Genomic DNA, 16,127 nt, shown 5'->3' on the forward strand with positions numbered 1-16,127 from the left:
TAATTCCTAGAATTCAAAAGGAACTTCTCTCGTGTATAGGGGTTTATTCCGCAAATTCGTGCCAGCATTCCTAAAAACTGCAAAGCCACTTCTGGACCTGTTACGGAAGGAAACAAGTTTTTCTTTCGCGGACGAGTGCATAAAAGCTTTCACTGAACTTAAGACTACATTAACTTCGGTCCCTATATTGGCTATATATGATCTTAAAAGAGAAACGGAGCTCCATAGTGATGCTAGTAGTTATGGATTTGGTTCAATCCTGCTGCAAAAGTTTCACCCGGTAGCTTACTTTACGGGGTCGACCACCGTAGCTGAGTCGCGGTACCTTAGTTTTGAACTAGAAACACTTTCAGCAAATATTTGGAGGGCATCCCTTTCAAAATCAGCACTAACTACAACTCACTTACGTTAACAGTGTGCAAAAAAAAAAAACCTTGATCCTCGGATCGCAAAATGGGCGCTGGAGTTGGAAAATTTTAACTCAATTCAGCATAGAAGTGGTGTATCTTTAGGTCATGTTGACGCTTTGAGCAGAAGTCCACTGTTTGTTATGGAGAAGCAAGATGAGTAACTAGCCAAACCATACGACTATAAGCCCGGTGCAAGTGACATGCAAATTTCTGAACAACCCTGTGTCCGAGTTCCGCCGCAACAAAGGACCGAAGACAAATCAGATTTCAATCGACAAAATATTAGGATGACTATGAGGACGCCAGAACTTAAACGTTATGGACAACAGACGTGATGACGAGGAGTTTCGAAAATTAGGCTTAATCGCGGCCGTTGACCCAAATAATTTGGACTTTCATATTCAAGTCGCCCCAAAATCTGGATGAAAAACTCGGGGACCTATTGAATAAGTTGTAGAAGGGGTAACTACAAGAGTACATACCAGAGGACGGTTTAGTCTTGAGGAAAACCCAGGGTCTAGTCCTTTGTGTGTGTGGGGCAGATTCATGAAAACGCAATTCGCATGATATATGAAAAAAATTGGCCACCTAGGCGTTCACTAATCTTACGACCAAATACGTAAGAACTACTCGTCCGAAAATATGAAAGAAAAGATACATCGATTTATACAAAATTGCATAATGTGCATCGGCACCAGCACACTCTAACGAACGTAATATGCTTAGTATTCCAAAAATACCAATGCCCTCTGCCACGATTCATCTCGTACTAGGTGAACGCCGAGTGAATCACTATTTGGTTTAAATCAGAGAGGCTGCGTTGTAGACGAAATACGGAACACGGATATCAACGGGATGCGAGAAAGGGCTTACTTTGTAGAGTAAAGTTACTTGGCAACCCTTGACCCTTGACGACAGAGCATGTTGTTGTTGTTCTAGCGCCGAGAAGGAGAGCAGACTGTCGAAGATTACGCCGAGGATCTTCGGGATGTTCACCGTCGGAATTGGTTCGTAATCTACATGAATTCCCAGTTGTAGTCTGACCGCCTTCGTCCAGGTTGTGAACAAGGTTGCAGAGGATTTTGTAGGGGAGAGGGTGAGGCTCCGTGCAGTAAAGAAGCGAGAAATCTCGAGGAGATAACTGTTTACTTTCGAGCACAAGTCATCAATTTCATTTCCAGACGCCATGATCGAGCAATCATCAGCATAAGAGACAATCGAGACTCCCTCTGGTGGTTGAGCGAGCTTTGCCCCCTGTTTTATTTCCCTAGGTTTCCTCGATTGTCTCTAGGTGTTGGCAGTTTGTGCAGCCTTCTGGTCTCTCGACGTTTGGCTTTCTCCACCGCAGGATGCAGTATGAACTGTCGGCTACAATAGCTTGCGCATCGCTCCGGGTCCGGCGAAGCGTGGTCTCCAAAATTTATTTCAACTCTGTAGTCACGCTTCGTCGGGTTGGGCAATGACCTCACGGTTGACCAAAGCTAACTCACACCAGAGGCGAAGTTGCAGGTCTTCAGATGCTCTTCGGCTAGGACAGCCCCTTCAGCAGGAAAATTCAGACGGGGGTCTAAAATGCATCCTGCTGAAACGAAGCGGGCTGCAGCAGCAGTGACAACCCTACGGAATTTACGCTCACCTACGTAAACGTCGGTTGGGGTGGGTAGTGCAGTAAAGGTGCTTACAGTAACATCCGGGAAGCCTTTCCAGTCAGCTTTAGAAAAGTTGACATAGGCCCGGTGATCCGCGGAAACAAAGTCGGCTGGTTTATCAATCGAGGTGACTATGGGCAGATGGTCTGATGCTTAAGTCAGCATAGGTCGCCATGATATGCTGTTTATCATACCAGCGCTGATAATTATTAGGTCTGGCGAGCTGCGGCAGCTGCCCATAATAATGCGTCGTCGTTCATTGTGCAGAATGTCGAATCGTTTATCTGCTCAGCCAGTTGTGTTCTCCTACGATCGTTTGACAGGCTTGAATGCCAAAGATCCTGGTGCGCATTGAAATCACCAACTACCATACGGGTTTCGCCTCTGAGGAGCGCACCTATTTCAGGGTGATATCCTGCCGGGCAGCTGGTGACAGAAGGTATATATACATTAAATATTTCGAGTTTGACGTCGCCTGACCGGATAGCAATACCCTGACATTCTAGAATGGTATCCCTGCGGTCGATGTCTGCTTCGATAAGACGATACTGCACGGTGTGGTGCGTGATGAAAGCTAGGCCCCCACTATTATCTCGCTCGCGATCTGTACCGTGTACGTTGTATCCAGCGCAATTCAACAATAATTGCCATGCAGCTTCGGCTCTTGGACCGCAGCTATTAATATTCCGTGCCGACCCATGAAGACTGTTATCTCCTCGATCTTGCTCTGAAGTTCGTTACAGTTTAATTGTAAAATCTTCGTGTACATAGGGAGACTTACTGGAATCTGAGGTGTTAGTGAGGTGTTGCCGGCGTCGCAGTTGGTACTTGCGACCGAGCAGCACAGCATGGGCCCTCATAGTCCCTCGTACAATTTCGCGTGGTGCGCAGTCTTGAAAATACCCTAAAGTGACACCAGCCATGGCAAGTGTTGCATTTGACTGATGTCACGTTACGGAATATCCTGGACTGACACCGTGCAGATTGTCGGAGGAACTAGGAGGCGTTGGCGGCGGCGTGTTGGTGGTGGTGCGGTTGTGTGGTCTGTTGTGTCTGTGGTGTTGTCTATTGTATTGTGTTCTGATGTGGTTGTGTTTGAGTCGAGTTGCTCAGGCGGACTCTGCCGTGGAGGCAGCTTGATTTGAGCAGGAAGGAGCCACGTATGCGGTGGTCCACTGCCTGTGAGTCGTAAGGCCTGAGAAGACTCGGAGGTGGCTTCACTCATTACATGCATTGCACCTAACGGAGGGCGAGTTGTGGTGTAGTCGTCTCTGGCACATGCAGCAGGTATATGTTTCTGGTCGAGGGTTTGACTCGATGCCAGCCCTAAGAAGAAGTATGCGAAGAAGATGTAGCCCTATGGACGTACAACTTTTCGAGGGATTTCGCCGACCGAAACGGGGTTAGATCGCCGAAACAACAGCCCGTGGTCGGGTAAACCCCCGAGTCATTCCGGTACGTAGAACCGGCTGTCATGGGAATGTGACGACAGGGCATGTTTGCAACGGTGTGGCAGCATGAATTAATCGGTAAATGTCAGCAAGTGATACGCGTCAAGAGAGAGGTGGGTCGGAACCAATTTCAACCCAAAGGTCTTAGCACTTCAAATTTTCTTGTGAATTTACTTTCTGTTATGCTTTCCAAGTACTTTAAGACCAACAAGAAAAGAATCGTTAGAGTGGTTTTTAAGAAAATCGACATTTTCTCCCCTATTATGAATCCATACGATACGCGACAAGCGCTTGCATTCTGTTGTGCCGTATTACGAAATATATTCTAGCGTATGAAATTCGATAGCTACCTTTTATCATATATCTTTAAATTTTGGTAATACCATACGATAGCTATCGTATCAGCTGTTCAATTTCTTACGCTTGCAAGCGGTTGTCCATTTTTACACGATACGATACAATTTAACATAATTACAAGTGATGTAAGTATTAAAATGAATAACATGAAATTATGGAAACGATTTGAACAAAGTACTGTAATTTCTCAGGGCAAAAATTGCCAGAAAAAAACATAAAGTTGAGCGTGTTGCTTCTCCAAAAGGTCCGGTTAAGGTTTTTGATGATTTTGGGTTGTGTCCAAACGCGTGGCCCGAATTTAAAAATTTTAAAATACGCTTCGGCCGCTGTGGTGTAGTGGTAAGCACTCTGCAACGCCTGGGTTCAAACCCTGGTCAAAGCAACATCGCACAAAAATATAGAAAAAATGTTTTTTCTTAACAGCGGTCGTCCCTCGGCAGGCAATGGCAAACCTCCGAGTGTATTTCTGCCATGAAAAACAGCTTCTCACAAAAATACAATCGCCGTTCGGAGTCGGCATAAAACTGTAGGTCCCTCCACTTTGTGTGACAACATCAAGGCGCACGCCACAAATCGGAGGAGAAGCTCGGCCAAACACTAACATATGCGTAAGCGCCAGTGTATTATTATATTATTATTATTAAAATACGCGTGGATTCAAAGGATTGAGCTTTAATTTAAAACAAAGATTTCAAGCACTGGTTTATTGATAAACTCGGTTTGAAGGATGCACATTTTTATAAACACAGTAGAAACCTTAGGATGGGGTAATCCAATAACGCCTCGTTGCAACACTCTGTTGGTATGATCTCTGAGCAAGAAATCTCAGAGTTGTGAAAACCTTTAATAGATTCGGTATGGATGTCGTTTTTTACGTGCGCGAAACTCGTTCTCTACATTTGTTAGAACATATGTAACAGCTTCTTTCGAAAGTCGAAAGTTTCTCTAAAATCTAAAGAATTGTTTTTAATAATTAACAAATAAAACTCATTCCTGTTACTTACATCGAGTTCTTCACCAGAGGATTGGAAGCATCTCTCAATTGCCTTCTTACAGTGTCCTCTGTGCGAGTTTCATCAATTTGAATTTATATAAAACGCAATTGAGGTTGAAGGAAAAATGTTTTATCTTAATTTTTTATGGTTTATGGAAACTTTCGCGTCTTTAAAGTCCAAAATGTTCGCTTTGAAAATATATTATCTAGACAAGAACAGCTTTTTAATTTAAATTCACAACAAATAGTAAACGAATACCTCTGTTATTCACAACAGTACATCTATCGGCCGTGTGGAAACCATAATACGAAATCTCATTTTATACGACACGCCTGCAAGCGTTTATCGCCTATCTTATGCAAATTCATAATAGGGGGGGCTTGTGTTTTTGTGCTGAAAACATTGTTACTCAAAAGTAAGTTCGAACCAAAGGCCTTGACACTTCAGATTTTCTTATGAGTTTCTTTTCTATTAGTAGATTTTCTAAGAAAAATAAAACCGAAGAGAAGAAAATCGGTAGACAAATATTGCTAATCAACAGTAAGTTCAAATCAAAGGCAAGTGTACTTTAAATTGTTTTAGAAATTTTATTTCTGTAGTGTAGTGCCTTATGAGTAATTTAATATGAAAAAAATTGTGCGATCCTCAAATGTGTTTTTACATGACGAGAAATACGATATCGTATGCGACGATTCGAGCCCAGTTTAATTAATAAGTTGAATAAAACATTACAATCAGGAAGGTTCTGCAATACACTTCCGAGTGAATTTCAACCAAATCATTTTGAAGAAGAAAAGAACTATAATAAACGCTATATTTTGGAAATGTTACACATTACGAACACCCCTAATGAGAGAAGGATCAACTTTAAAACGGACACAGACAATTGTGCACATGTGTATCGCAATTTGGTGTTAAACCGGCAACAACAATCCTCAACGTAGGTGTTCCGTTCCGCCTTCCATAATCAACATTCGTTCCGTTTCCCCAACAAACCTTCATAAAATAACAATAAAATGCTGTGCTTTTACATGGACATATGCTTGTACATATACATATTGTCTTACTGCTAAATGTTCCGTGTATTGTTGTTTGTATGTTTTTTGTTTACAATTACGGTATTTTTAATTGTTTACTTCTTATGTTTGTATTCATTTGCCTAAAATTTCACTTGTTTAACTTTTATTTCTGTACGCCTAATCAGTCCACCAGGCACAATCAAGAGTGTAAGTTGTGTTTAATGTATGTTTGCAATAATTTAAAAATAATAATAAGTTATCTTGTTTGTATGTATAGTTACAGTCCTGAAGATGACCTCAGATTGAGGTCGAAATATCGACAATTAAAAATATCAATAGAACGAAGTTTTTGCGTTTTATTTAATTGCTGGGCCTCGAGCTTGTTAAAAATGATTCATAATTTGAAACTGGTTTAAGATAGCCTTATTTCGAAAATATTTTGAAGAGGGTTGCCACCTGTTTAAATCAAGTTCAATTTAATGTAATATTATAATACGGTTGTCAAACGAAACATATTTAAGCTTTAAGATATACCGACATTTATGCGATTTTGTCGGCGCGAATCTATTCCAACAAAAATTACAACATTGCCGACCAAAGTTTTAAATGCTACGATTTTGCTGCAGCAATTTATTCGAACATCTACAGTTCTTCTTTTCATCCTGCCGAAATCGTTTTTGGAACGAAAAAGAAGGATTTTAAAATATTAAAACAAAATTGAACGTAAGAAAACAAAATATATTTGATGTAGAAAAGTTAAGAATTTTATTTTTGTTGAAAAACGCTTTTTGTTTGTCTATAAATTTACAGTTTTTACTGCGATAAAATCGCACAGATGTGTGCGTACTTGCGTTTTCGAAACAGTAACGTCTATAGCATCAAAAATGGTGCGGATTCGTTGCGACAGAATCGCATAGGTGTGTGGATGTCTTTATTACGAAAAGTTTTTAAAAGGATGCCGTCTGTTTTAAAAACCAAATTTTATTTAAGTGCTTATTTTCAACATGGAATATCTTTCGTTTTCAGCAAGGATTTTTCACCTTTCCCAAATTTGAGTCAATCAGTTCTGTTGAAGCTAAATGAAAAGATTGCAAAGAGCAATATAGTTCAACCTCAACAGTGTTTTTTGATCACTTATGACAGACATGGCACTTTTTTGCCCGCGCAGTAGCGAAAGTGCGAGCGCGGGCTGGAGAAAGGGAAAAACAGTTTACGGGAGGAAGGGTATGAAAAGTTGCGAAAAAATTATTTATATACCACCGACATCATGTTCATCGCAGTACGGCTGCGGTAATACTGACTTTGTGTACCAAACAAAGAGCATACATTGTCCTCCTATACACAATAAGCCATCGTTCGGACCTCGCTCCGATAGGAGTAGATTTGTTCAGTTTTGTTGAAAAAATTTGAAACCTAGTCCTCTACTTCGCTCAACTGAAAATCTGCTCCGTTTTGTTGCACCAACAAATTTACCCTTCAAATAGAAAGGAGGTGGGGTTTTTAATAGCAAACTAAAAGTTATATTTTACCTTTTTATCGACACGATTGTTACATTGGTGAGCTACAGCAACTTTGCAAATACACTTGAATTCGTGAATAGGCCCTCACAATCGCCCGATTTGAACCCGATCGAAGAATATTGCTCTGTCGTAAAGTTCTGTAATTGCGTCGCTGCCCACCGATGTAACAATTGTCCCGGTAAAGAAAGAATGAATTAACTTTTTATTAATTTTAACCAAGGCATTTTAACTTTAATGATAATTGCTCGCTGGATTAAGGCGCCTTTATACGGGTCGATTTTCTAGTAGATTTTTGTCGTTCAACCAAAATCGACCCGTGTAAATGACATCTCAACCACTAGCTGGTCGATTTTCCAGTCTACAGATATCGACCCTTATAAGGCCGCTTTAACTCCTTATTTGTACAAGGATACGAGGAGAAATGAATTGTTTTTTATAAAGATAAGAAATGCACATCTACTATGAATGTTTGATATTTACTTCCATTTTTGGAGTCCGAACCCAGCAAAGAGCGCTCGGTGAAGGTCAGCTAGTGATCAAATTTGCCAACAGGGCTGCTAAACATGCATAGCTATGAAGTGCCATATTGAGGATAAAAAAGTGCTAAAACGTGTCAAATAGAAAATTAAAAGTGCCAAAAAAGGTGTCATTCTCTTTAGTTCTTCCCATTAGCATTAAATTTAGACAAATTAAAACAAAAGCCCAGTGTCAAAGTAAGATAAACCAGTTGTATACACTATAGAAATTAGACAATTTTAGTTGAGAAAAAGAAGTACACGCAAAGGATTTCACAAAAATGTATTTAAATTTGGCTTTTTTCCAAAAGTGCCGTTTTGGCACTTTGTGCAAAATTGAAAAATGCAGTGCCATTTCAAGTAAAATAGTGCCAAAAATGGCACGGTTTGAGCCAAGTGGGCACCCCTGATCGCCAAGTTTTTTATTTAAAAAAGCACCAAAATACTGAAAATAGCGCAATTTTCCCCCCCAAAAAAAAGAACACCAATTTTGTGTTGCTGGGTTTAATGGTATTTTCGCATATAAAACTGTATGTTCAAATATTTTAAGTAATCACCCAATGAAACTTGTAAATATTACCAACTATGCGCAGTTAATCAATTTAATAAATTTAATTTGCAAAAGGTTTTTTTTTATTCGTAAAACAATTTCCAAAACTTGGTGTTTCTAGAGGCTTTATTTTCATGCAATTGTTTACTTTTGTACAAACACGCACACCCAGCTAATTAGTATAATATTCTATGGATTCCGTGATAGAGACTGTGTGAAAATATTGCGTTTGGATTATCTTGGAGCACATTATCCAGAGGAGAAGCTCGGCCAAACACTAACATATGTGTTAGTCAAATACAATGTCTCCATAGAATCACGTTTTTATTATAAAATTGCCTTGAAAAGGGCACCAAAGAACAAAACAAGCGCTAAACTAAACAATTTTCGCCTTTTAATTCCCTAAACGCACTTAATTTCTTGCGAAAGGCACAAAGTTGGCAACAGTTATATCGATGTCAAATGTGCTCATATACAAGCATGGACAGAGAGTGAGCGCCTGCTTAAAGAGCGTAAGCATCACATGCAAACAGTGTTGACACTTGAGTTTAGTTTTAGGTACCAAAATGCCTACCAAATCAGTTTCCAAACTACCAAATTTTTGTTCATCATTAAAACGAAATTTCTTGAATTTACGGGGTTTTTAGCTAAACAAATTTACAGTATGATATTGTTTACGGTGTTGGTTAACCATTCATACCAATATTTAAAGTTAAACAAAACAAATTCGGGCTTTCAAATAAAAGAATTAACGTATTGCGTAAAAAACTTGTGTAATAAATGTATGTAAATACCTTTGAGATTAATTCAATTCATATCAAAAAATTTTTATGTGTGAAAAATCAAAATCAGAGATTTTAAGCATTTCAATAAAAAAATTTCAAATTTTGTTTCAATTTGCATACACTCACACTTTGCAAATTGCCTATCACCAATTTTTCTTTCAAGACGATAGGCAAATTTTCGTTCAATTTCAACAGCTGATTGATCATAGCTTTGGGAAGTCAGTTTTTGTTTACAGAAAATTGTGTGCTTAGTAAAATTTGGAAAAAAACATGATACCAAAAAAGAAGGTAGTTTCAATAAACAACTTTTGACGGATAATAAAATTTTTTGAAGTTTCATAAATTGTGAGTATTCTCAACGGCCTTGCCCCTTTGATAATATTAAAACAATAAATCGGAGTATTTTCTTTCCCACATTTATACCAATTTAATAATATTTCAAATGAAAAATCATTATCAGTGCTTGGTAGTTTTTTTGGGTACTCTTTATGAATTTGTACAACGATTTTGGGTTGTTGTGCCCAAACGCAATATGGCAACGGGTACGCAAAAGTACCGCTACGTATATGGGCAAATCTATAAAACAGGTAACCTTGGTGTTATTTAGCTTTATTTTCACTGTTGGAAACTATATCAAGCTGGTTCCTTTTGGATATAATTCATTGACTTATACTTGAAGCCTCAAAAAAAATTTGGAGCAATTTGCTGCATAACTTTTGAATTATAGGTGTTTAAATTAAAAAAAAAAATAATAATGAAAACAAGTGAATTTTTTATGTAATTTTTAGAGGGGCAAAATTAATTATGTCAAAACTTTTGAAGCACACCATATTCTGATTTGAAATTTAATGGGCATTTAGCACTTATGTGTATACTTCATGTGTAGCAGGTAAGAAAAGTGTGCATTAAAAAATAACGAAATGGCAAGTAACTCTAAGTCTGTAACTCCACATTTCACAATTTTCAAAATTTTCGGTCTATCGGGTACAGTTTTTGAAGCATTTAATTTTAAGAACTTTTTAAGTACAATGTATTGTATTCTACAAACAATTATGAATAAGTTGACACCTTGGCAAGAGCTGTGCTTTCAGAATAAACCAACTTTTAAAGATAAAATATTCTGCGATCTAGAGCGTAATTTTTATTTCAAAAATATCTTAATTGAAGGCACATTTGGAAAATACATCGAAACGATCTAAATATTTTTATAACTACTAGTCCTTATAACGTTGCATATACCTGCAAAATGCTTCGAAAAAATGTTCTCTAGAAGTGTGTAAAAACCCCGATTTAGTACTTTTAATTATGCTCCTTCTTGTAGTCAGAATATTTCGAGCGTGGTATCAAACCAAATTTTTTTCGACAAATGTTCTGATAGTTGCTCTTACTTAATTGGAGCCTTTTAAGTTCAATGGCGTCCCCATTTGTGCGCGATTGTCTCCACTTTTGGAGATAGTGGTACTTGAAACTTTGCTTAAATTTTTTACTATTTTATAAAAAAAAACCCTCAGTTCTGAAGATATTTTACTAAAATTTTGCACACGCTTGTATTTTAACATTGGCTTCACTATCTCAAGAAGCTCGGAGAGATAACCGTTTAACCGTGCAGTGTGAGCTGTCGTCGAAAGAGATTTCGACTCTGTCGTCACACCGCGTCGGATTGGACAGTGACCTCACAGCTGACCAAAGCTTGCTCACACCAGAGGCGAAGTTACAGGACTTCAGATGCTCTTCCCAATTGGCATAGCTTTGGTGATCCGCGGAAGACAAGTCCGCAGGTTTATCAATCGAGATGATTATGGGCAGGTGGTCTGATGCCAAAGTCGGCATAGGTCGCCACGTTATGCTATTTACTGGGCCAGCACTTACGATTGGTATGTAAGGAGAGCTACTGCAGCTGCCCTTAATTCTGGTGGGTGCGTTCATTGTGCAGAATACCGCATCGTTTATCTGCTCAGCCAGGTGTGTTCCCCTAGGATGATGCGACAGGATTGAATGCCAAAGATCGTGGAGCGCATTAAAGTCACCAACTATTATACGGATTCTAGGATGGTATCCCTTTAGTCGACGTCTGCTTCGATAAAACGATACTGCGCGATGTGTTGCGTGATGAACGTTAGGCCACTACCATTATCACGCTCGCGATCTCGATGGTGAACGTTGTATCCGGCGCAATTCAACAGTGTTTAATTGCCATGCATGAGTTTTTGTCGGCGACGTGTTGGTAGTGGTGCGGTTGCGTCTGTGTTGTCTGTGTTGTTTTGGGGTGCGGTATTGTTTATGTTGAGCTGCTCAGGCGGACTCTGGTGTGCCGCGGAGGACGCTCCGTATGAGCAGCAAGGGGCCAAGTATGACATGGTCTATTGCCTGTGAGTCGTAAAGCCTCAGCAAACTCCGAGGTGGCTCCACCCATTACAAGAGTTGCACCTGACGGAGGTGGAGTTGTGGTGTATTCGTCTCTGGCACGCGCAGCAAGTTTAGGTTTCTGGTCCAGGGTTTGACTCGATGACAGCTCTGAGCAGAAGTATGCGAAGCATATGTAGCCTTATGGACGTAGAACTTTTGAAGGATTTCGCCGAAGTAAACGGGGTTAGATCGCCGAAACAACAGCCCTTGGTCGGGTAAAGACCGAGTCATTCCGGTACGTAGAACCGGCTGTCGTGGGAACGGTGGTGGAGGAGTAATTGTATGGGCTGCAGATGTCGGTGAGCGGGAATTCATTGCCGGCGTTATGGAAAAGAAATATTATATAGAAATCCTGAAGAGAAATGTCAAAAAAAGTGCTGAAAACTGAAATTGCCAGAGTCATTCATATTTCAACATGACAGTGACCCTAGTCATGATGTGCGTATGGAGCTTGCGCACCACATTAAACATACATTACGGCATCCGCCTCAATCGCCTGATCTATCCAATAGAACATTTGAAGGCGACACTGTCGGAAAAAAAATTATACTCTTTTCATATATACTTAGAGAACAGTACGTTATGCCATTGAAAAAAAAGACTCTGAACCATATCCCTCTTTAAGAACTTTAATAAACATTAGTTAAGGGATCGTGAGCCATAATTTAATGAACGTTTTTGAGTGCGACTGTTAGTAACATAGGCACCGAATTGAGCAATGAAAACCTTATGATTTTAATTCTATATACCCAAGGCTGTTTTCGTACAACGGAAACGTATTTTGTTCTCTCTATGCTATATCTCTTTTTCTTGTTGCAAATTATATATTCTTCTTGAGAGTACAATAAAAAATTTTGTTGGTTGATGTTAAAAAGAGACAAATTTTAGAGTAACCCCAAAGTAAAAGAGTGTTTGCAATACCAGCTAGGAGTTGAGATTGACTTTTTAATGTTTTTCTATTCACATATTAAACCGCTTGGATTTATATTTTGATTGTAGTCCAAGTTCGAAGATTTTATTTATCATGTAAAATGCAAAACTTCATTCCAATGTGATATTGCAAACAAAAGAACAAGTAGAAAAAGCACACTTTGTAAATACTCTCTTTGAATGTCTTATTTTATATTCTACGTGGGCAACTTTTTCCCTAAAACCAGAAGTTTTTTCGAATTCATGCCAACAATTCGATTGCTCAAACCAATTTGGACTCGTGTAAATGAACTTTAATTTTTATCTAATGCATGCTAAGATCATTCTAAAAATATGTCCACATATTTATATTTTCGAATTGAAAATTTCACATTTTCTAGTTTTTATATCTTATAGAATCGCCTAAAATTTTAAAATATTAGACGTAACGGCGCGCAGTGCTTGCCCTTATGATATATACATAATACGTACACAATGAGGTTGTTCACACTTGCATGGTTATCAGGTTATCTCGTTAAAAATTATTATTATGTAGTGTATTTTATTGTTGTAAACCGAATAAAAACAAGTAAGAGCAGCGCTGTCTTCGGCTATGCCGAAGGCTTCATACCTTTCATGAACATCTGCAAATTTTACTTTGACAGATTACTGCTTTTGAATACATCTGCATACATCGATAGAGGAGTTACATACTTATATACAAAATCGCATCTAAACAATCAGAGGTATGGAAGATATACTTTATATGACACCAATCTAAGTGATTTTCACCGCTATGTGATCGGTATGTAGACCGGTAACACAATTTATTGGGTTTAGTTTCGTACATAAAGGAGATATATGGCAAAACCTGGTATCTTAACAATCAGTGCTATAGGAGATAAAGCTTATACAGCATAGATTTTGACGATTTTCTCAGTAGACTTTGTATTATTATTTATAAAATATCTTACGAAATTTATCGGTTTTAGCTGTTCAAATAATGGAGTTTTACAGTAAAATCCCATATCTGAACAATCTGATGTATGGAAGATATATGTTGTAGTCATCCGATCCTTGTTATTTTCACTGTAAGTATTCTGTTAATAATGAGTGAAAATGGTGCGAAATTTCATGTTCCTAGCTGCATAAATGGAGGAGTTATGATAAAAGACCTCATATCTGAACAATCAGTTGTATGGGGGCTGCAGGTTATAGTGACCCGATCTTTGTTGTTTTCGCAGTAAGTCTTCTGTTGATACTGTGTGAAAACAGCGCGAAATTTCATGGTCCTAGCTACATAAATGGATGAATTATAAAGAGAAATCTCATATCTGAACAATCAGTTGTATGGGAGCTATAGGTTATAGTTACCCGATCCTTTTAATTTTCACTGTAAGATTTCTGTTGATAATTATTGAAAACAGGGCGGAATTTCATGTTCCTAGCTATATAAATGGAGGAGTTATAACGCAAAATTTTATATCTGAACAATCAGTTGTATGGGAGCTATAGGTTATAGTGACCCGATCTTTGTAATTTTCACTGTAAGTATTCTGTTGATAATGGGTGCAAGTATTGCAAAATTTCATGTTCGTAGCTGCATAAATGGAGAAGTTATAATAATAATAATCTCATATCTGAACAATCAGTTGTATGGGAGCTATATGTTATAGTGGTCCGATTCTTCCGGTTCCGACAAATGATTAATACATTATAAAAATACTCCCACCTACCAAATTTGATCCGGATATCTCGAAAACTGAGAGACTAGATTGCATACAAACAGACAGACAGACGGACAGACGGACATGGCTAAATCAACTCAGCTCGACGTTCTGATCATATAAGTATACATTTTCATGGGTCTATCTCTTTTTGTTCTGGTACTTACAAACATCGGACCAAAGTTATAATACCATTTCATGCTCATGAAAGGTATAAATATAACCACATAACCTGATAACTAGGCAAGTGTTAACAACCTCAATGTAAGTACATTTTTTTAAATTCTGTATCTATAAACAGAATGAATTTTATGGAAGATAACTTTTCTACATAATAAATAAAAATTACCTGGCAGGGTTACATTAGGTTTTCCTTGTGGACGGGGCATAAATTGTTCTGGATCCTTTCCTTCCTTTAGCATCCGAAGGTGTGGGGGAGTATAAGCTTTATTACTGGCCTCTGGTAAACTCGATTTTATCCCTTCGGGCTTAACTTTTGTTATTATTGGTTCCTCAAACGTGCCGTCAGCATATTTCTGCCATTCGATCCCTAAAAGTTCTTGTCCCTGAGGCCATATTGTTTCGTGCACGAGGGCACCAGAGTAATGGTACACTTTAAACCTAAAAAACAGATACAAATGATTAAATGTATGAACTACTTCTATATTACTAGCATACATAATAATAATAATATATTGGCGCTTACACAATCCAGGTGCTGATGAGTGAAAGCGCGCACTGCTTACCACTACACCACAGCGGTAGTGCCATACCATACATAGCATTGTGAAATAATACGTATGTATATACATATGTTGTTCATTTGAATAATATTATATAAAAATAAATATGTACAGCGGCGAAATGCCTTGCGCCCGGGTGAGTAGTTCTGCTGGAGGCAAGAGCATACAGGTACAGCAAATAGGTTGCCGATGTAATTGGGAAGGTTAACAGGTTTCGTTAAAAATACTTTGGTGCATTGTCGAGCACAAATAATTTTTCACCCTACACAAAACATAAAAGCTCCTCCCGTTACAGTATAACGACCCTGAACTTGTTACAAGTAATCTAATCTAAGCGTACATATTCAGGAACAAGTCCCACACACAATTCGTTTTCACTCAAAAATTGCACAACATATTTCACAGACCTGGATTTTGCTCTGTGGGCCTCATTATGCACAGAGCTATATCTTTATCGCTATTGAGTCTGCACTCGTCAAAATCACCATTATAAAACGAGACGATTTTCTTCAAATGTACTGTCGATTCAGTATCAAATCTTCTAGTCCGGGAGCAAATAACATGATCAAACATTTCATAATATATTTTCCGAAAATACTATTCAGGTGTGGTTAATACAGGACTTTCAATTGGACTTTTTTTTCCTCTAAAAATTTTTCAGGTGGGTAATTACCCACCTTTAAAAATTTCAGGTGGGTAGTACTACCCACCATACCCACGTAATCCGCCGCCACTGCATATGTATGCATGTATTTGTAAACCAATATATAGAACCCTACCAGATCGTATACGTTATTTGCCAGGAAATGATACCCTGTAAACTAGGTTAAGTTTCCATGAACTTCTTAAAAATAATGTGAAAATTCTATCACATACGACCTAAGTAGACTTTAGGTGCATCGTTCGAGTTAACGATTACTTCTCATTGCTCTGAGTATAAGCGTGTTACTTTGTATACTCACTTTAACATGGGATATCCTAGGAGGGTTAGTTACCCCTTTAAACTCCCAAACGAGCAATGAGAGTGTACAAACTAGGGTGTTCGATTATTTGCCTTTTTTCGAAAGCCGGTTTTCGAGTTATTCGAAAAA

The 16,127-nt window shown here is 38.4% G+C and overlaps 1 protein-coding gene across 1 annotated transcript in view; it reads right to left on the reverse strand.

Moving 5' to 3' along the window:
- The window catches only part of LOC118749218 (eukaryotic translation initiation factor 2A), a 147,214-nt gene that overhangs the window by 16,097 nt on the left and 114,990 nt on the right, over nt 1-16,127 (reverse strand). Inside the window, exon 5 of the mRNA XM_036484008.1 lies at nt 14,643-14,914. Coding sequence (XP_036339901.1) covers nt 14,643-14,914 — 272 coding nt within the window. The remainder of the gene's footprint in view (nt 1-14,642; nt 14,915-16,127) is intronic.

Source organism: Rhagoletis pomonella, unplaced genomic scaffold (genome assembly GCF_013731165.1).
Source record: "Rhagoletis pomonella isolate Grant_MI unplaced genomic scaffold, Rhpom_1.0 Rhpom_scaffold_00014, whole genome shotgun sequence".
NCBI classification, from domain to species: domain Eukaryota; kingdom Metazoa; phylum Arthropoda; class Insecta; order Diptera; family Tephritidae; genus Rhagoletis; species Rhagoletis pomonella.